This window comes from Diplotaxodon limnothrissa, linkage group LG16 (assembly GCF_057381915.1).
Source record: "Diplotaxodon limnothrissa isolate DT_005_m linkage group LG16, D_limnothrissa_male_GT1.1, whole genome shotgun sequence".
Classification (NCBI taxonomy): domain Eukaryota; kingdom Metazoa; phylum Chordata; class Actinopteri; order Cichliformes; family Cichlidae; genus Diplotaxodon; species Diplotaxodon limnothrissa.
The window spans coordinates 26,692,163-26,714,001 of record NC_140611.1 but is presented as its reverse complement, the minus strand read 5'-3'; the positions used below and the strand labels follow the sequence as shown (position 1 = coordinate 26,714,001).

The 21,839-nt window shown below is 38.5% G+C and overlaps 1 protein-coding gene across 4 annotated transcripts; it reads right to left on the bottom strand.

The window, feature by feature from the left end:
- Positions 1-1,697: 1,697 nt before the first annotated feature.
- ptprna (protein tyrosine phosphatase receptor type Na) lies at positions 1,698-21,839 on the bottom strand. Of its 4 annotated transcripts, none has more exons than XM_085373911.1 (24): positions 21,764-21,839; positions 18,438-18,488; positions 13,720-13,830; positions 13,377-13,490; positions 13,148-13,299; positions 12,787-12,982; positions 12,393-12,545; positions 12,102-12,239; positions 11,945-11,979; positions 11,614-11,861; positions 11,279-11,365; positions 11,078-11,157; positions 10,002-10,066; positions 8,207-8,416; positions 7,710-7,976; positions 7,458-7,605; positions 7,247-7,320; positions 6,800-6,877; positions 6,492-6,611; positions 3,820-3,986; positions 3,005-3,058; positions 2,785-2,849; positions 2,044-2,117; positions 1,698-1,934 (listed from the first exon to the last, which is right to left on the bottom strand). In XM_085373911.1, exons 1-24 carry the CDS (start codon positions 21,837-21,839, stop codon positions 1,863-1,865), a joined length of 2,835 nt encoding a protein of 944 aa, XP_085230037.1. In that variant the 3' UTR covers positions 1,698-1,862. The 4 variants fall into 4 exon arrangements, with proteins under 4 accessions (XP_085230037.1, XP_085230035.1, XP_085230036.1 ...); XM_085373909.1 differs by having other exon boundaries at positions 12,120-12,239; positions 13,148-13,345; positions 13,381-13,490; XM_085373910.1 differs by having other exon boundaries at positions 11,614-11,855; positions 13,148-13,295; positions 13,385-13,490.

The following is a 21,839-nucleotide window of genomic DNA, read 5'->3' as shown; positions in this document are numbered from 1 at the left end:
TCTCTGCCCACCATGGCTCCTACCTGCTGAATGACACTTATAAGATATATGTATTTAATATGTTTGTGTCTCTGAGTGCATGTGTGTATGTAGCTCATTGTGGAACAAAAGACTGAAAACTCTAAGGAGGTACAGTAGTTACAATCATCTCTTCATCAAATCATCATGTTTCTAATAAATATGAAAACAGTGCACAAAGCAAAAAGAAAGTTCTTGTAAAACACATGAAGCAGAGAAAATAAAGATTTTCCTGCTGACTTTTTTTTCTCAGTTTGTGGTAGCGTCTTTGTGGCAAGATTAAGGCTGTCTAACAGTTAAGATAAAACCATAAAGTTGAGGTAAAAAGTTGTAATACGTTTATCTTTAACTCGTGTTTGTTGTTATAAGATAAAAACCCTTTAACCCATAGAAGATATATAAAATTTAGATGTAGCTTAGGGTCAAAAAAGTAAAGTGGAACACAAACTGCATTCTTTGTAATTGCCAGGAGGGAGTGACACCTCTGGTTTAATAGAAAAATGTCCAATTGTATTGATGTCTTTGGAAAAATGATCATACTGCTCCTATAATTTGCGACCATAGTAAGAACTTTTCTAATGATCTGAATTGCTAGTTTCAAGTGTTAATGGTGTCTGTTGATGTTAAAAAAGGGATAAAGCAGGCTGCTATACTGTAGGGTGGTAGGGTGGGCCCTTGGTTTCTCACTCAGATCACTCTAGCTCATCACATCTTGTTTCCAAAAGCCAAGTTAGTGAGTCAAGATGCTCAAGGCTTCATTATGGTGCTTGATGATGGATTATATCACAGTGGCTATCTTGCAGTCATGGTAGAATCAGCAATCCAGAAAACAGAGAACACTGAAGGCATTAGAGTTTGTTTTCTGCTGCATCACATCACAAATTTATTTAGGTCAAGTCAAAAATACATTTTTATAGATATTTTCTGTCGGTCTGCTACATGAAATAAACACAATCATCAGAATGAATTATTTACACGAATCACAAGGTCGTACACTGAGTAAGACAATAGAAGAACGCAAAGTTGCTTTGTGTGCAGAAAGGGAGACGGCGAGAAGGTAGTTCATGGTCAAGTCGAACATCCATTACGAAACAACCAGCGCTGAAAGCAAACGATCATGTTTTCAAGGCAAAAAAGACACGCCTCAGAAATAAAAACACACTTGACAAAAGAATACAGTATTCAAATGGACACGAATAACAACACATTCAAAGTTACATCGGAGAACAACCACACCATGTTTAACTGGGATGGCAGCCATAAATATTTGATACGTTTTGACAGGGGGTTCGACAGTATTATAACTTTGGTCCAATTTATATGTTCACCAGAGCAGCCAATACAAACCTTGTGTTGGTCATAAATTCCTTTTATGTTGGCTGATCATTTGAGGTAATAATGTCCAGTAACAATTTAATCAGATGAGTGTAAGATAACTATTTTGTCTGACAGCATGACCAAGCTTATCCCATATTCATCTGGATTCACACAGGCACCAAGGTTTTCTGTTAAATTCCCGACTGATAACCGAGTCCATGTGTAATTAGAAATTTAGGATACTAATAGAAAAATCGAATCTTGCTCTAATTGGAAAGAATTTTGATTCTCTTTGCTTTTGCTTCCTGGAAAAAAAAATCCTCAAAATAAAATTGGACTCCATAATGTTTTAAACACCCAGACAATGAGTCAGCAGGGAAAAAAGCAAGAGCAATAATAGCTCCACTGTGGCCAAGCAGATTTTTATGTACAGTAATGATCATACATGACTGAATCATACAAGTGTGTCCACTGGAGCGTGTATTCTTTTGTGTCTGCATGTCATTGTATCCATCAGCAGCTGCATCTCACTGTGGCAGGGCTTTCAAAATGGCATTCACCTCCTCAGCTACCGCCGTCAGGGCGAACTCAAACTGGTCCTAATTAGGAAAAGCAGGGAAGTGAGGCATTTGGGTAATGATGCACAATCTGAAGACTAGAAAAAATATACTGAAAAAAATATGCACACAAACAATGGACGGTATGTACCTTGGTGCGGACTAGGCCAGGTCTCTGGTCTCTGATGTGCTCCAGTGTGGCTGCAATGTCGATCTCCTTCACTCCTAATGTCATCAAGAATAGTAGCAGCATCACTAATAGTTTTTTTCTGATCTCCATCAATCTAAATCTGCTATTTTCAGATGATATGGATGTAGAAAATTCACAAAATAGATCTGTTGAGGTTATTTGTGAAGAACTATTGTGATAGAACTGACAAGAGACAGTGAAAAGGTCAGTGTCTCATTTGAGGTTGAAGTCTAAACAGACAGCAACCATGTCTGATAAACAAAAACAGATTCTGACAACTGCAAGAAAAAAAAGGAAAAAGATAATGCAACCCAGCTGAAATTAGTTTCAGTAAAATAAGACTTTGAATGGTATAGATGGAATTTGATTGCATTTCAAGTTTCCTGACTCTTTCTACAAGATTCCAGTTAAGCTGCTAAACCACTCAGCTCAAGAAATACTGAAGAAGTATGCACATATGATTAAGTTTATAATTATTAAAATATAGTCTGAACTACCAGTACCTAATTTATTTCAACAAGCAGCTTGTAACTATAGCACCCTCTGCTGTAGTTGATAGGAAATGCAACTGTAATATGACTCAGACCAATTAAAGATTTGACTTCTCAAAATCTTTCACTGCATCATCTGTGGGCTGTAAGTCATAAAGATTAGGTATGGATGTAATGTTTCTGGGTAATGTTTTTGTTTTAACTGACTCACCCTTGGCCATGCGGTTCAGCACCATGTCAATAAGGATATACGTGCCAGTCCTGCCAGTGCCATCACTGTGGGAGTGACAGAAACGCAAACATGATCTTACAAAGTATTTTTCTTTAAAATACCCTTTAAGCAGAAAATTCACATGTATATCTGCGATTTCTGTTGTTCCACAGAAATCTGTGATCCTACAAACACCAGAGTATCTTCCTTTCAGTCTTACCCGCAGTGAACGATGATTGGACAGGAACGACCTCTGTAGCATTTATTCACCTTCCTGAAAAAGTAGAAACCAGGGAGAGAAAAGAAAGAAAAAGACAAATGACAGGAAAATGTGCTTGGTTATAAAATATTTATGGTAAAGGTTACAACTGACCTTTTCACAATAAAATAAAAACATCTTATTATTAATACAGAAATGGCAAAGTCTGCTTTGAGTATTTGTGGAATATCACAGTGAAAACAAAGTAAGTGACCATGTTGGAAATACAAGGAATGGAATAACTGCATGTGACAGGTAAATAAAATGAGATCAGGAATAGCTGGAAATTTGACTGGACGGGAAAATTAGATACTGCATGAGGGTGTGGAGGACAGTGAGATGGTGAAAACAGGATAGAATAAGTGGAGAGGAAGCCACAGATTCACTGTCCCTCTTGCAGTAGCCAGTCACACCTGCCAATGCTCATTTTTATGACTATGCAACTGGAGCCAGAGTACTAGCTGCAAACCACAAAAATGACACCGGGAGATGTTAAAATACAAACCTGTCAACCTGCACACTGGGGTAGAGGGAGAGAGAGAGTGTCAACGATGATGGATTAAGCTTGAAATGAATTACACGGAAAGTGATCATATACACTTACAAATAGCAGGGAGGATGGAAAACACAGAAAAGAGATGGACATGAAGGCGATCAGCGGGATTCAAATCCACCAATGTGACTACTGGTATTTCAAGTGTTTATACATATATTTATTTGTATGCTTTTGTATAAACAAGGGCAGTCTGCGTGCATGTTTGTGGGTAGTTTCTTACCTGCGGAAGTCAAGCAGTGGTCGTGTGGAGGTGGGGATGCCATCAGCTGGCCAGCTCAGCAGGTGAAACTGGGTCAAGGTACGTGTCTCCTGCGTCTGGACATTTTTCAGGTAGAAGCTACGCACCAGGAAGTCCTTGCACCAGATGTGTTCTGACACCAGGTTCACCTGACATACACAAAGACACAGTGGGGAGGAAAGAAGAGAGGGAGGGGTTGGATGCAGGGGAAAGGGGTAAAAAATATGAGTCATGAATCTTTTGAATTATTTAAAATTTAAATATACAGAGATTCAGCTTTTTAAGCGTTTAATCAGGTAAACTTCCAGGAGGAAAAAAAGGTTATACATACTGTGTACTTACTTACTGTGAAAATAACTTTAGTATAAACAAGGCACAGTGAATCTAAGTCTAATCAGCTTTATTCATTGTATTCTCTATGACTCATCGTTTTTTGTCATATATTTTGAGCAAAAACAGCAGGGCTAATCAAGGGATCTTTTCCATGAGTGTTGAAACAATCGTGCAAATATCGATACAGGAATCAAACTTTGCATGTTTATCTCTCTGGTATGGAGCTGTTAATTTGAAAAATCCTATTTGCCACAACAGTTTTCAATTTTTTCCAATTCGACCATCTCAGAAACAGCTGTTTTATTACATCATTTCAACCACTGCCTACTTTTCAAGTTTCACTTTGATTTATATGCTTTTCGCTATAGGTAGGTCAAATGTAATGTAAATCAGTTATTTTTCTAACATGCTAACAGACAGATAACGTTAGATTACACCAACAGCCACTTAATCACCAGTTAACCCGACAAGCAGTTCTTTGGAGGAGTTCAAACCCAGAACCCTCTTGCTGTGAGGCTACCCAGATATTTGTTGTATTGGCTAAATAAAATGACTAATCCAAGTACGATATCAAGTATATAAAGTTAATGCTCTCTGAGTTCTGCCCTCTCCTTTACTCCATGGTGAATGATTTGTTTCTCCAGAAACACATTTTTAACACTCATGCAAAGCTGGATGTAGGCACCGGGGGTATTTGGGGTTTGGTGTCATGTCTAAGCAGGGGCGGATCTAAAAGGGTGGCATGGGGTGGCAAGTGCCACCCTAAAATGATCTCTTGCCACCCCAAGTGCCACCCTAGTTTTGCATATGACAATGTTGTTTATTAAAATAAGATAGCTTACAGATTAACACTTAGATTAACACTTAGTTACAGTTAACAGTGAATAGAAATGCTTAAACTGAATATATTGCATAGTGTTACCCCCCTCCACCATTAACAAATGGTTCAGCCCATAGCGCAGACCGGCTTTTTTCTTGTGTTCAGTAGCAAGCGATGCTCATGATTGTGTCAGAGCACATTTTGAACAACACCATGGGAATTTCAGATTTCACAGATTCACAGATTTCAGGTGGTTGGTTGTTGCACTCTGGAAATGGAATGAAGGTGAGTGTTATTAACCGTCTGGGGGTCCACGGACACGCTGCACCTCCAAATCACATGACTGATTTAAGCTGACACAGCAACAAGCTGCAGCCGTGCTGAGTTTTTGAGCCTGCGTTGAATGTTCGGACTTCAAAGTTTTTACATTTTAATTACAGGCCAGTAAATCCAGAGTTATGATAAAAAAATATTTGTATATATAAGCCATGCTTTTTTCTAAATACTGTCGTTACATTTTTTTTTCTTCGACCAATTTAAAAAAAAAAAGTCAACACGTGGGATTTGGTTGTTTAGGAAGAAAGGAAAGTTTTGGGAGTGACGGAAACGGCAGCGAGACAGAGCGAGCGAGTGAGAGAGTTTTTAGAAGGGGGACATTTCTGACGTTTAGTGTGGAGTGTACAGTTAGTGTGTTGTGTTGTCTTGTGTAGTTAGTCTGTCGTGTAGTATTTGTTTTGTTTTGTGTGTCAGCAAGGGCACTAATGAACGTCACAAAGGCACATTTGCAATGTAAACACTGTCACTAAGTGATACACCTCCTGTTGTCAGGCCTGCAGGTTTTTCCCTGTGGAAAACACAATTTGTGGGGCATCTTACTGCAAGACCCGATTGTTCTCTCATTTTAGATAGAGTAATATTTTTAAGTGGTTGTACAAAATAAAAAAAACGGCAGGTGTATTGACTGCATTTTTAGATAAATAGTTGTATATGTTTACAAAATGTGTGCATAATTTTTTAAAATGTACAATTTATATTTGCATTTCAAGTTTAATTTACTCAACATGTTTCTGTTTTTTTTTACAGTAAAAAAATACTACTAGGATTTTACATTTGTGTGATTTCAGATCAGTAATATTAATACAGTAATGTCAATGAAAAAACAACTAAATTCAGACACATGAGGTTGAAAAGAATGGAAAGAAGTTTTCAGACTTCATTTTTGCGAAACTTATAAAATTTGACACTATGATCATTCAGGAATGGCATGTCTAGTTTATGCTATATAAAAATATCCATATTTCTTGGCTTTGTGGACAGCCATCTTGAAAACAGCCACCATTTTAAGACATCAATTAGCTAACAGGCTTTATACAAAGACAATGTAGTGACAGAAGCAGACATGTGCCAATACAATTTGCACTTGTATACACTTGTGGATGTACACTTGTAATGTTATCTTCTGCACTACGCGAGAAAGCTCAAAGTTAAACAGGAAATTAACCTCATAGATGTGGTAGAGTGACGAGCCCTCGTCAGGCCAGTATCGTTCACACTGCTTCTCTCCGTCCTCCACCAAAGCTGTCATCATAACAATCACTGTGCAGCCGTTCTCCCACACCATCTGAAGGTTGAACAGAGCAAGCACACACACAAACACACATCTTAATGTCACTTTAAGACGACTCAGTATATATGGCTGTAAAATATGCACTGCTTTACTGTCTTTTGCACTGAATATATTACAAATTCATAGAAATGGGAGGAAGACAGAGTGATGGGGAAAAGAAGCAGAGGGGAGACTGCACCAACCTGCCAGAAATCAGCAACAGTATGGGGAAGAGGTCCCTGTGTGGCAATGTAAGATGGTTGGCGAGGATCATGATCAAACTGATGATTGAAAAAGGAAAAAGAGTCTCTTAAAATCCATGCACAGAATATGAGTATTAGAAAGTTCAGATGCAATTTGCATTTTCATAAAATTATAATATTAAGATTTGTATTTCTTAATTTCTCTCGAATATCAAGAGAGAAAAATATGTCACGCTGTATCCTGATTGAGCTGCAGATGGATGTGTTGTATGTTCTCATACAACACATCCAAATAATTATGCTTCAAAGTGTTTCCTTACATCCAAACAATGACTCCTTTCTTTATGAAGTCATCTATCCAGCAACAGAGTATTACACAAATTTATACTTAACTGAATAACTATGTCATATTTTATATATGTTTTATTTGACATGAGGGATTCTTACAAGCATGCTGGCATTGATATAATCTTGTTTATTGGGGTTTACATCAGTCTTCAGTTTCACACGAGAGTGATCATCTGGAAGAAAAAAGAAGGTGTTTGGGCTTTAATTATGTTAAAGGTTTAGGTTAAAGGTTGGTGAGACTTTCAATTAAATACTTTCCATGAAAATGTACAAAATATAGAAATTATAAAAAGTGTTACATGTTACTAACAGGGGAGGGCTTCAGCATGTCTGTTTTTGTCCATGTTGTCTGCAGACTGAGCCACAGCTACTGAACTGGGTTCCGCCTGATAGGAACACAAAGCCTCCCACTCCTTCTGGAGACGGTCCTTATTACGCAGGTGATCCTCCATATACGCCTGAGGAAGAGATGGGACACCAGAAATAAATATTTCATAAACAAAGAGCAGATTTCACCAATCTGTAGTACATTTACTCTCCACGCTGACTGTTTTTCACTCACTAGTATCATGTGACCGGTGGAGATGTCCATGTTAGACTGGGCAGGCTCCTCGCTCCAGGACGGGGTGGAGCTGTGGGTGGAGGATGGGCTGTGCTGGGGACCATCACTGAACTGGGAGGAAACGCTGCTGACACGGGATGTATCTGTACCCCTCCGTCCACCTGCACCCGTGCTTACAGCAGGTCCAGAGATGCTGCTGCTCACTCCTCCCATACAGTCCTGGCGGCACAGGGAGGATTTAGATGCCATGTGCTGCCGACATAGCTCCTGAACAGATGGAAAACTGCATTACTTTAGGCATTTAATGCACGAACTGCACGCAATTAACTGCCTGACTTAAGAGCTTTTCTCGATGCTTTTAATTATCTGCCTTTTTCTGCTTTTCCATCCATTATAACACCTCAACACTGGGAAAAATACATAATGATGAAAATGCATCAAATAGCACTAAAGGACACTTGTATGTAATTTTGACCAGATCCCTTATGTAGCCTTACCTGGTAGTCAAAGTGAGTTTCTGCACCTCCCTCTGGCCCCAGGCCAAGCTTGCCATTGTTCACTTGCTGAGCATAGTGCCTGAGACAAGCTACGGCCATGGCCAATACCAGCACACCTCCAACAACTGCCATGGAAACAAGGGTGATAACTGTCCCACTGGAGCCCTGGGAAACCCTGGTTACCTGAGGGAGACCCCGCGCATCTGTCCTCTAGAAAAAGGATGATCATAAAGAGCAGTGAGTAAGATATAGACAAGTGGGCAGGAACACAAAGAAAACAGGCTGTTATCTCCATTTTTTAACATGCGCATCAACGGTCAACCCAAACTAAGGCGCTCCAGCAAATCCACCCTCACTACTGCAATTCAAAGGCCACTCATTTCCTTTTACCAACAGAATTGCTTCTCTGTAACTGCACTTGACAGCAACGTGTGCCCAGTGAGCTGCTGAGCTAAGTTTAAAAGACAGAGGTCTGAAAGGTCAAGGTGTTGCGCCCCAGAAATCATTAAAAAGACAGCTGAGGCTCCAGGAGATCAGCCAACCATCTTATACAACATGCCATGTATCAGTGCTATGAGGTATAGTCTGCCCCCAAGTGTCATTCCACCTATTCTTCAACTTGATCTTTATTTACAAACAATTTTCCCCATGCTACCCACATACAACAGAAGTTACCAGCTCTGTTTTGTCAGCTTAATGCTGTGGCTGTTTCACAGCAGTGAAATTGAAATGTCAATCCAAGGAAAAACTAATAAAAATTAATAAATAAACCAACCAGCCTCGAAAGGACAAGTTAAATTTGAAGGCCAAGGCAGAGAAGAAAATCAAAAGCCAGAAGGGAAGTGCACAGCGGTAACCAAAGAGACAGAGGTAGTACAGTATCTTTACTTTGTCCTAACTTTACAGTATATCATCGTTTACTGACAAATACCAGCACTGAGATATTGTGTGATTAAAAATGCAAAGAAACTGTCCTTTGTCGTAGTTTACAAAATGTACATAAAACGAATGAAAACAGCATACAGTAATTTAGAAATGCAGTAATTTTTTTTGTTTGTTTTTTTTTTGGGGGGGGGGACAACATCATTTGAATAAATTAATAACACACAAACACACACACATGTCTAGTGAGAAAAAAAGGATCAGCTTGTGCCATTTGATCACATCAGTATCAGATACACAGATGCTGGCAGCACGACTGTGATATTATCACCCTGAAAGCAATCTGTGTGTGTGCGTGCCTGTGTGTGCGTGTGTGTGTCATCCTTATATTCAATCTACATGCGCATTTTGGAAATAATGATCGATTACACATAAAGACTGACACATGAGTGACGATTCAGAGGCTAGGAATCAAGCTGTTTATGTGAAACGGTGAATAATGAGGTTAATGACATTGGTGACTGTTGCCATAGCACCTGGGATCTGGAAGCCTCAGTAGGGGTGAGGTGGGGGGGGAGATGGAACTCCATGGCAACAAGTGAAATGCTGGTTGTTAGGATGTGTTGCCTCACTTATTGGTTCTGGCAACCACAATTTACACACATAAAAAAAGAGTTGTATACAGCACAAGTGTAGTGATCTTGTTAACAAAGGTTACTTAATCGCTGAAGGTAATAAACGTGATCAAGTTATTCTCACTTTCTTAGCTATACATTTAATTCATGTCATAGTATCAGTACTAAACAAAGCCACAAAAGATAAGCGCAAATAAAGACACACAGTACACTGTGATTAAATTAGAGCGAAAATGTTAACAAAAAAGATGAAAAATGTTTGTGTGTAAAACAAATACCTCTCCCACACCAGTCTGCACAATCTTGAGACCCGTCTCAGACTCCAGGAAATTCTTTTCAGATACTGTTGGAGTAAAAAATAAAAAAACAACACAGGCCTTTCAATATCGGGTCTAACACTGTAAACCGACTCTTGCATACAACCTGACAAAAACACATTTATTTACAACATTTCAGCTCTCCATGAGGCAAACGGTTCATGGAAAAGAAATGCCTATAGTATGTATAAGTCTACCAAACAAAAACATTCCTAATGTAATATAGAAAGGTAAACTCTTCACTTTTTTTCATTTCTAATGTTGTTTTGTCTTGTACTCTTCTTAGTGTTTCAGTGGGGATGAATCCAAAGATTGGGAACGTATATTTTGAGCCTTATGGTCTGTTTTAGCCTTATGGTGAAATTGTGTTTAACATATGTACAGTACGCTACATTGCTACGGGCCATCCGATCCCTATACAACCGTTGCAAGAGCTTGGTTCGCATTTCCGGCAATAAGTCGGACTCGTTCCCGGTGGGTGATGGGCTCCGCCAGGGCTGCCCTTTGTCTCCGGTTCTGTTCATAATTTTTATGGACAGGATTTCTAGGCGCAGCCAAGTAGCGGAGGGCTTTCGCTTTGGTGGCCTCAGAATCTCATCTCTGATTTTTGCGGATGATGTGGTTCTGTTGGCTTCATCGGGTGAAGGCCTCCAGCTCGCACTGGAACGGTTCGCAGCCGAGTGTGAAGCAGCGGGAATGAGGATCAGCACCTCCAAATCTGAGGCCATGGTTCTCAGCCGGAAAAGGATGGAGTGCCCACTCCGGGTCGGGGATGAGTTCCTGCCCCAAGTGGAGGAGTTCAAGTATCTCGGGGTCTTGTTCGCGAGTGATGGGAGAAGGGAGCCGGAGATCGACAGACGGATTGGGGCTGCAGCTGCAGTAATGCGGACGCTGCACCGGTCCGTCGTGGTGAAGAGGGAGCTGAGTGTAAAAGCGAAGCTCTCAATTTACCGGTCGATCTACGTCCCTACCCTCACCTATGGCCACGAGCTGTGGGTAGTGACCGAAAGAACGAAATCTGTGTTTTTGAGCCTTACCGGCTTTAGCAGCTACCTCTGCCGCCGTCATGTTGTGCTCATTTTGTCGGATACGGAAAGTCAGTGCAGGACCGACAACGCTGGCAACACATAAACACAGGGACACACATGTTGGATCGCCGAAAACTGCAAAAATACAGGAATGAAGAGTACAACAAACTAACTGTCTCTAAAGCATCTAACATACAACTACAGTGCTACCTAATGTTGATGAAGCTGCTTGTTGTCAAGTGTATTTTATCAGCCAGCAGCTCCAACATCTTGACTCCATCGTACAGACTCAGGGGACTACGAATGAAACAAACATCATTAATTTTGCTGTAAACACAAATTTTTAATAAATGTCTTGTTTTCTGCTTTTTACTTTTAAATAAATTACTATTAACGTTACACAACAGGCTATAATTAGACAGCGTTTATTAAAGCATCACTACACTAAACAAATCATTAGTAACTCAAACAAAGTTTTTTTTCATGTTTTAGATGTTTTTCCTATGAACCGAAGAACTGAGTGTTAAAATAGATCAAGTGCTGACCTCTGATTGGTGACAATGTACCCATACTCCTCTTTGGCCCCTGTGCTCTCCACTACTGGCAGCCCCTGTCCCTTAAAATCTAGTCCAGCTTCAGCGGGAGCAGCCTGCGGAGGTTGAGAGGCAGACGGGGGGAGGCTGGAACTCTTGGATGAAGGTGTAGCTTGAACTGAGGCAGTGGAGGGGACAGGGGCAACAGGAACAGGCTTCTCTGGCTTATTGGAAATGCTGTCTGTTTTTAACAGCTGCATATAAGGGGGAGAGGAGAAAACACGCCTATGTAAGAACCTATGATCACATTTTTTATGACTGCTATTAGTAGATGCTAACATACTTCCTTGAGGGTGTTGAGGTCTTTTTCGACTGGATCTATGAATACAGAGAAAATCTTTTTTACACAAATACTAAATAAAAAATGCTGGAAATTGTAGGGATTATGATATTTCTATATTTAAGAAATTGGGAATTTTTTTTTTGTTTTGGTTTCTTACCAAGTTGGGGGGGTGTGCCAGTTTTGCCCTGATGCTGCAGCAGTGTGAGAGCTAGCTTGTAGAGCTGCTCCTGACTGAGGTCTCTTGGACTGACTCCGTACTTCTGCAAGACAGCCGACATCCTTTGGCGCAAGTCATCTAACACAGGATGGGATTACTGTTATTTTTGCACTAATCATTTTTCAAACATATTGGCAGATTATGTATGTGCATCTGTAGTTTAACTATGTTAACTATGTGTGTCATTATGTTTATGCTGTATATATTTATGCTTGCGTTCCTTTTTCTCACCATTATTCCCAGACAGTGTGCTATAGTCCTGAAGAACTTTCTTAGTCTGCAAGGGTTGCTGCCTGCCTGCAGTACCAAGCCTCTCCTGTAGGGTGTAATCTTCCACATAGTCCACTGGTATATCCAGTTCCAAGTCGTCATAATAAGGCAGACCTGCTCATGAAAGCAGGTACAGCAGGAAACATCATTGTTTGTGATTGGCCCAAAAATGTGCCAGAGTTCTATCTTTTTTTATGTCTATGGATACTTTCTGCATGAGAAACTGAGACTGGATAGTTTGTTTTTATATATTTAAGTGTATGCATTTAAATATTTTTAAAATATCTATTTATCTTTGTGTTGAATTAGTAAAAAAAATTATGAAAAAAAGTAATTATGTTTAAAAAAATTTTACCTGCAGGAACCACGGAAGGAGCCCCTCTGTGGCGGTAAGATGGCTGTGCAGATGCCAGGTAAAGAGACAGAGCTTCCAGCAGCAGCTGCCTGTCACGATCACGCTCTCTCTGGTTGGTCTGGGACCTCAAAGAAGGGCGGGCATAAGCACCTGCTGAACCCATGAGAGATCTCTCTACTTCGTCTTGGTACCTATGCTGTGTTAGCAGAGACAGTACATAATACCTGTTATACCAGATGTAAACTGTGGCACATTATTATGTGTGTTACACTTATATGCAAAATTTTGTATACACCTGTTCATGAAGTGTTATAAATGACACAAATCCAGCTGCTGCTAATCACAGTGTGTGTTTTCATACCTGGAGGTACGCGTATGGGTCCATAGATGCTGTTTGCATGCGCAGTGGGGACTGAGGCGGCTCAACAATCATGTAGTCCACATATTTGCCACTAGGAGAAGCAGACGCTGATTTTGAACTTTGGTGGTGGGAGGAGGGCTGTTTGGACCTGGCGACCAAGAAAGAATCGACTAAATCTGTTATATAAATATGCAATTTCTTTCTCTGTCAATTTCAAAATAACTAAGGTGTACTTGCTGAGACAAGGATGAGGTGTTTGGCTTTGAGGGAAGTGTGGTATGAGGAACTCTTTTCAGCTCCTTTGACAAAATATATTGGGTGATGTCATCCTGCCATGACAGCCCTGCACATACAGATGGAAAATACATTTTAAAAAATAGCTGTTAGTAAAAGTGCAAGACCATGGTGTGTGTACAGATTACAGAAATACAGACAGAAAAAGGGGCACTGATATCAATGCTATTTGCTGACATTATGAATGAATAAAGCACTTTTTCGTTTTATTGCAGCTATTTAAAGGCATGTGGGTATTCACTTTAACACTTTTAGCTCTCTATTATGTTCAGTCTCACCTTCTAGCATGAGCTGTTTTAGAACTTCTTGCATCCTCTTCAGAACAGGAACTGACACCTGGTACTGGACCTGGTCCTGCTTAGAGGTTCGACACTGACCAAACAACCCATCTGAAATACACACATGAATACGGATGTAAATATGTAACCCCAAATTTGCCAAGGGCAGCCTCTCGAGTCCTGGTCCAGGATACAACAACTAAGCTGACAGTGATTTCACAATGCAGCAGGAAATCAACAGGTGTAAGTAACAAAATTTGGCTGACTTTTTATGTGGCTGTGTCAGTTGTGTCTCCGGACCCCCGTTGTACTACACCATCACTGGCATACTGACATGTCTGCTTACAGTTATGACAAAAAAGGCAGAGTGCAACGCTTAAACAGAAGGGAGCAATCGTTAACTTTTTTCCTCATTCAAAATGTCGGCTGTGTTAAAAAAGGCCCTCAGGAGAAATTCCCCTCATAACAAAGACATTGCCATATTAGAGAAGCTATTATATTTTTTATATCTCAGTAAGCCTCTGAGAATGATCCTATTATTTCATAAGACATCAAGCGAAGTTCAGTTTTTTGTGCTTTTTGTGATTTAACCGTATACATTTCAATACAAATGGTTCCACTGACACTGCTTTGGAGGTTATTTAGTCATAGCTGTAATTCATATGGTGGCCCACACTACACTAGCCCACAGTAGTGAGTCATAGTTTTGAAGTTCAGCCCACACACTTGTCACAATCCTTTTGAAGAGCTCCTGTCGCCATCTGTGTGTGTAAGTGCTTTTGAAAAATTGAAGTCGCTAACTTGCAGGTACCTTCATGGCAACAGAAATATTAATAGCATATTCTCAGGATCACCTGTGGACAGTTTTCTCTCTTTGTTATCATAAACCGCATGCATCGTCATAGATCTGCTCTTCAGCAATAAATTACTGGGATCTTAATAAAGTTAGTATTTGCTGCACTTGCACTTAGGTAATCAGTGCAATGCAATAGGAATTGCCCCTATAAATTATAAATAAACTGTTTGGGTTACATGGAAAAGGTCTGAAATCAGTGCTTAAAAAAGTGTATGCTCACTTTTGTAAGCATCTAACTCACTTGGGTGAGTTTATTGCAAATGAAACGCTGTGAAAAGTCTAAATCAGATATAGAAGGCTTGTGTTTCTAATCTGTATACTCAGTGAATTAGGACCTAGATTGCTGAAATGCTATGTGATAGGAATAAAGATAAAACCGAGCAGGCTATGCTTTAACTGGTGCACTGATGAGTCACCACAGCCACTACACCAGCTAAATCTCACACAACCCACTTTGCCACACTGAGATAGTGAATTGTTTTAGTGAACAGATTAGGGAGGATTAAGGTGTTTTTATAGCCACGCATTTTGTATGAAACAGCCCAGCTTTTATTTTTTCAATTGAAAACTCAGGAGCAGTGTAGAAAGTGTTACACATGCACTATGTCAGGTCAGGTATTGATTTAAAAAAATTTTTGCCCAAAAAGAAAACATGAATTCAGTTCCAGCTTGTTATTGCTTTAAGAAACAGTCACTAAAGGTAAAGAAATGATACCTACAGAGTCATTATAATCTATGATTCAAGCCAAAACAACACTTTGAGTTAAGGTTGACATCAGAGCAGCTAAAAATGCTGTGAATTAGTGAAGTTGGATGGCAAAATTTTAACATTAACTATGGTAAAAATAAATAAATAAATAAATAAATAAATATATATATATATATATATATATATATATATATATATATATATATATATATATATATATAAATATATATATATATATATTCTATTATGTTTATTTAGTTTCTTTTTTGCAGAAAATGTTTCATATGATAAGAATAGCCTAAGCCTTATGCTCAATTTTACCAAAGAAATTTACAATCTCATGAGGGATACAGGATTTAAAAATTCTTATAAAGAAATAAAGATACAAACTTGTATATGTTTCCCCACCAAGACCACTAAAGAAAAACAATCATATAAATACATATCTCGTCCTAATGATTGTAAAACGCATCATCAAATTACAACTTTGTTAATGTTGATGAAGGGCCATCCTGGCAGTTTATTGTACTAGTAGAGTATAAAGCTGTTATTATTCCTGGTGAATGGACTGATGACAGAAAGGCAGAATTGAAGACAAATGAAGAGAAGCCATCAAACTGGATGGCTTGATTGGACTGGGACTATTCTGAGAGCTCGGGTTATTTCAGTAAATGTCATTTTTTTTCTGCAGGGATCATAGCATATCGATTTCAGTGTTGTTATCCAAAAGAATCTGACAATATGAGAAATATAAGATTCAAGATAAATGAACTCATTTAAAAACATACTCCCCCCAATATATTAACTGTGATTAAAACATGTATTAATCATTTATATCCTTGGAACAAAAGTATGCATAGAAACAATCAAGCTGTAAAACATTAATACATTTATCAGTCATGTTGGATTTATCACTACCTTAACAACAACACAGCAATATTAACACTCTGCACTCCATAGAAAAGAACCACGAGTACCAGTCCACTTGTTTGGAAACAGTCCCAGTATAATATAATATATTTATATTATATATATAAAATATATATTATATTATATTATGGATAATATATTTGGTAACCTACAACTTGTACTTGTCCAACTAACAGTAAACCCGCAACAGCAGTTTTGTCTCATGCAGTTTTCATCCCAGGTAAATAATGTAAAATAATGTACAATAAAACAGGAAAAAACAGCCAGATGAAGTAATGATTTAATAATTTGACCCTACCCATACGTGTAAAAGCATAAGCACAGCCCTATCATCTGGTCATTTATAGCACCATATATAATAGAGGAAACCTCTAAACCGTCCTCAGTAGACTTGTGTTGTTACACATTAACCAGCAAAGATGCAAGGTCAGGTTACTATATATAGAAGAGGGTTTAACGTGCTTCCTACATTACACTGATAATGCTTCCAACAGCATAAGCTACTAGAGTAACTGAACCATCACAATATGATAAACGTGACGTGAGATCATAGGGATCATCAGTAAACCTACAAATACTTCTTTCTGGAAGCGACTGTCATGAGTAAAAACTACAGGCCTCAGCATAAAAACTTGGATCGTGCAGAGCAAAATGTGTCACTGCACACTCCACTACTTCTTGCAAATGCATACAGAATAAAGCAGCTTTTTCATCCTGTCACAGACACAAACTCAAAGATCTGAAGGGAGGCATGTATTTCATTAAACACACTAAAAAGAATGCAGTACAATACAATCATTGTTCCTTTTCACGGTAGGCACTCAGCAGTACTGAAGGTGAAAAGGGGACTCCACTACAATAATTCATGAAGATTTTAGATTTACTGCAACCATATAAAGGACTGTTTTACAATGAGCAGGCATTATTGGAGTAATTACTGCTCAATGGGTGAATGTGGATGCAATGAAGCCTTGGCGAAACCTCGGAGGACATCATAGATTAAGCCCATAAGTCTTTGATTACTGTTGGGTTGAAACAATAAACAACATTTTGCAGATCATTAAATTATTTGTTCTGTTTAGTTTTTGAAAAGGCGCAATAACAAATCTTGTAGTTATTTAAGTTAAGTTAGAGAATGCAAACCTTATTTTTTATTTTATTCTGAGAGTTCAGTACCTTTGTAATCACAGAAATTATTGAAAACATTATTAGTGACTGAACCGAGTATAAAATATCAAAGTCTCAAAGATGAACAAAAACTGCTAGGCCTATATAACTACAGCGAAGCCTGTGTGGACTGTACATTAGAAGATCAAATAAATAAAAAAAATTAATAATAGGGCATTACGGCTACTACAAGGTTAGCAGTTAACTAAAAATTCACCAGCATATCCAAGTCCTTTATTCTGAACACAAACAGGGAAGATGTGTTGCTTCAATTAATGAGGACACACCTTTATACAGCCCTAATGGGTTTTTTTTTAATTATTTTATTATTGTTCCTCGTTGTCTTCATCAACTCAACACAGTTGCTGTTATTCTTTATGTGTTAAACATTTAGTTAAGTGTTACAGGAGCAGTGCTGACCAAAAATTAGGTCATTTAATCTTTGTTGGGGTCTGACAAACACAGACAGTTTACAGCTTATTTTGCTTAGTAGGTTCTTGAGGTGGTACAGAGATCAACAGGAAAAAAGAAAAAGGGGAACATTTCATCCACTTGGATTGTTTTTCTCCCAGTGTTGTCAGACACGCTGATATCTGTCTCTGTGTCTGCTCCTGGGCAGCTCATCCACTTAGTATTCTGTCCAATGATTGTGCGCTTGCGTAAGTGAAGCTTCCACGGGGAAGGACGTAAGTGTGTGTGTCAGTGACTCATCACTGTATTAGCACAACAACTGTGGGGGGGTCGACCTCGATGTGATGTCAGTGTTGCTATGGAGACAGGGGGCAGGGGTGGGGCTTAAAATGAGGAAAAGGAGAGGGGCAGGTGACTGAGAATCTGTGGTAAATAAGGCAGAGAGAGCAAAAATCCTTGACTTGTGTTTGTATGATTCTATGCGCAGCCTTTGTGTTAGGATCTGTGTGCGCCTATCGTCGAAGGCTACTAATTTACTAAGGTGCAGTGTTAGAGAAGGATTAAGAAAGCGGTCTGTCTTAAAAGTTTAACAAGTTCAAGAACATTGTGTTTGATTGTATGTGCACGTGTGTGTGGCGTACTCACCATCTGAGCAGAACTGATCCCTAGTGCACAGTTTTCGCTCAAACAGGCAACCTGAGACAGAAACACAAAGAGAAGGCTAACAAGCACCCAGAGTAAAATCTTTTACAGTAATTTCCATGGAAACGACTGCCTTAAACGCACATTCAGAGGGCGGAAATGAGACAAAGTGAGCTTAACCTGGGCTTATTCATTTTAATGAGAAACGTACTGCTCAGTGGCAACCATAACACAGTCACCCACTATCGTCACCTTGCCTTTTATATACAAATGTTACAGATGTCAATACAAGTAAATGCAATTATTATTTACATAAGAATAAGCCTCTTATATAATGGCATTTTAGTCACCCCCTTAACCCAGTTAACCCAAAAAATAAATGGCTAAAACTTTATGACTGTTATTATTTCATTTTCTGATGAAATGACACAGTTGAAATGATATCTGTGTTTGAACAAATGCCTTTGATAAGCATGGCTGAAGACAAAATGTTTGTGACCTTTAAATTTTGCAGGTATAAAATGCATATTTGTTAACAGATGACACAGTGATTGAACATGGGTGCAAATAACAATGCTTTCATTATATATTTTGGGGTATTTACTGTAATTCATTTGTAGATTTTACACTATTTCTTTTTTTAGGTCAGTGAGTAAGACCTTGGAGGGTATGGCAATGTGGGAAAGAGCAGGTGGCTGGCGATAGAGAGGACTATAACCCAGCAGAATATGCATGAGATAACTCGCCCTCGTCTATGCTTCGATCCATTTCCATGTACCAGACAATAAATAAAAATCAATAAAATAAAACAAAATAATTCTAAGTAGATGTGTGAGACAGAGTGTGTACATGCAAAACTATATCTCAAATATGTCAGTAATCTAGCTGGCTGGTTAAACTCAAACTCGAGTAGAGAGCAAAGAATGAGAACTATTTTCTCTACCTTTTATTGAAATGACGTAGTACCTAAAAATGACTCACCGCTTAGAAACAGACACACTGCAAACACACAGTGCATGGATTTTGTATTGCTGAGAAGCCCTGAAACTTTCTTTTCATGAGTGGCATTATTGAAGCAAAATCTTACAACTGTGAATACAAACCGGATTTCTTTCACAAACAATAAGCCAAAGATGTGTTTGCGTTGCACTGACGTCAACATACCCACCGTAAAAGAGATGGTGGTTACTACCTGAAGTAAGCTTTGGCAAAAAAAAAAAAATACATGCGCAACACTCTCTGAATAAAAAAGTATCTGTGTAATTGCAGGGGCTTGCAGAAGGGCTGACATACACACCATCATAACTGAAAGTAAATACCCAAATTAAAACCCTAACCAAAAAAAAAAAAAAAAAAACAATAGATAAAAAAAAGTTCATTTTAAATTATGGCTCTCATTTTTTTTTTTATTGCATAGTAACTGTACACTCTGGTTTATAACACAGCACAGAGGAAGACCTTCAATATCTGAACAAGATATCGTTACACGTATTTGCTATTGCTAATATTATGATTTCATTATAAAACTTTCTGCAGGCAGGTACAGTAAGTCAGCTTCCTCACATCAACAGATTAGGAGTAAGCATTACAAAAATATCAGACATATCCTTTTCATAGTGATTATAATGTTCACTTTTGCAATTTATATATATATGTGTGTATGTATATATATATATATATATATATATATATATATATATATATATATATATATATATATATATATATATACATACACATATGTAGAGAGAGGAAGAGAGAGAGAGAGAACAGTAAAATGTATACCAGAGCAAGGTATCGTAATGTATCACAAATGTATCAAAAAATCAAAAAATGTATCACAAAGATCCCAGTAAATCCATTAGCTTTTCTGAGGAAACTTGACCTATCAAACAGTGTTTGTTTTGTCAGGCCATCAGAGAAACAACTGAGCGGAGCGCCTCAGACACTGAGCATCATATGGTCTGCGAGAGGACGGACAGTCAGACATATGGATGGATTGATCATCATATGAAAGTGTGAAAGAAGAGAGATGGGAGGAAAGAAGAGGTGCTATCGGATGAATGGACAAAGGGAAGCAACAGTGGTTACTGGTTTCTCTCCATGGTGCTGAAATTTGAGCCGCACGGCTTTTCATTGTTCTTTTAGTTTATGCGCTTTCTTATTATACACACCAACATTTTGTGTTGATTTTTTACATTTTATTTTATAGAGCTTTTTTAAGTAAGTAGCTCTGTCCTGCCATCATGTTTATCATTAAATTGTCACAAAGTGTTTCTGGGTTGTTCTTGTGTTTGTTGCCAAAGAAGAAAAATGAAGAGCAAGGGAGAGAGAGAGAGAGAGAGAGAGAGAGAGAGAGAACAGTTGCTTTTTTCAGCTTAATTCTGAATTACTCCCTGAATTCACTGCCTGCATCACAAATCTCAACCTGCTCATGTTACACACACAACGCATCAATCTACTAAAAGAACTAAGCTCATAACCCAACCCAGCTGCCGTCAGTTTGAAATAATAAAGCTGAACCTGTATTCCTAGCATTGTTATAGAAATGACAGGGACTATTACGAATGTCACGATCATTTCTACTGAGTGGAAATGTTTAACTGGTTTCACGTTTCAGCCCAGTAATCAAAATATTTATTAAACTTGAATTAGGTGGGGTTTTTTGGTTATATTATTAAGTACAGCTTTAGTTAGTTCAGTGATGTACATGTATATACCCCTGCTGTTTACTTTTCATCATGTTTTGTAGACCCTACACACACTAGTGTGGGCGTTATTCATTAACAAGTGGATTTGGCAGCTCCCTACTCTTGTCTCTCTTGGAAGCGTGAAAAAACAAAACAAAAAAACAAACAAATAGAAACTGAGCCCAACAAGGAGCGTCAGAGTATTGTATGTGTAACAGTACCCTAAAATGATCCCTTAATGCATCATAAGCAAAAAAAACAACCCCCCCCCCCAAAAAAAAACCCAAAAAAAAACAAAAAAACAAAAAAAAAAACAAAACAAAAAACTATTCATTGCTAAGACTCGGTTTTGTTTTCCCTGTTACTCCCCACATCCTTCATCTCTCCTCTGCCCGTGTTTAATCTCATTAAACATCCTCTGTATTTAGACACACAGTCCATCTCTCAGTCCGTTGTTGAACGATAAGAAGAGTATAATAAAAGAAAGGAACTCATTACAAAACCAAAAACAGAGGATAAAGTATCCTACGGTAAAGGTGACACCATGGTAAAGTCATCTGCTAACATCAAACTGCGAATATCCCAGGAGTGTATTTCGCGATGATTACCGCTCCACTATCATTTCCATCATTTTCTTACCGTATTTATCACAGATCCCTGGTTGATACAGCACCGTCAAAAGGAGCAGAGCTCGCCATGGTTTAAGGTGTTGCAT

What these genes read in the sequence shown, in the direction of transcription:
- ptprna (XM_085373909.1), bottom strand. Translation starts at nt 21,839, where the DNA reads ATGCAACACCTTAAACCATGGCGAGCTCTGCTCCTTTTGACGGTGCTG. An exon ending in AGAGGTAGCTGCTAAAGCCG is followed by an intron (nt 10,067 to 11,077) that starts GTAAGGCTCAAA and finishes TTACTCCAACAG; the next exon opens with TATCTGAAAAGAATTTCCTG. An exon ending in GCTGAACCGCATGGCCAAGG is followed by an intron (nt 2,118 to 2,784) that starts GTGAGTCAGTTA and finishes TGATGACATTAG; the next exon opens with GAGTGAAGGAGATCGACATT.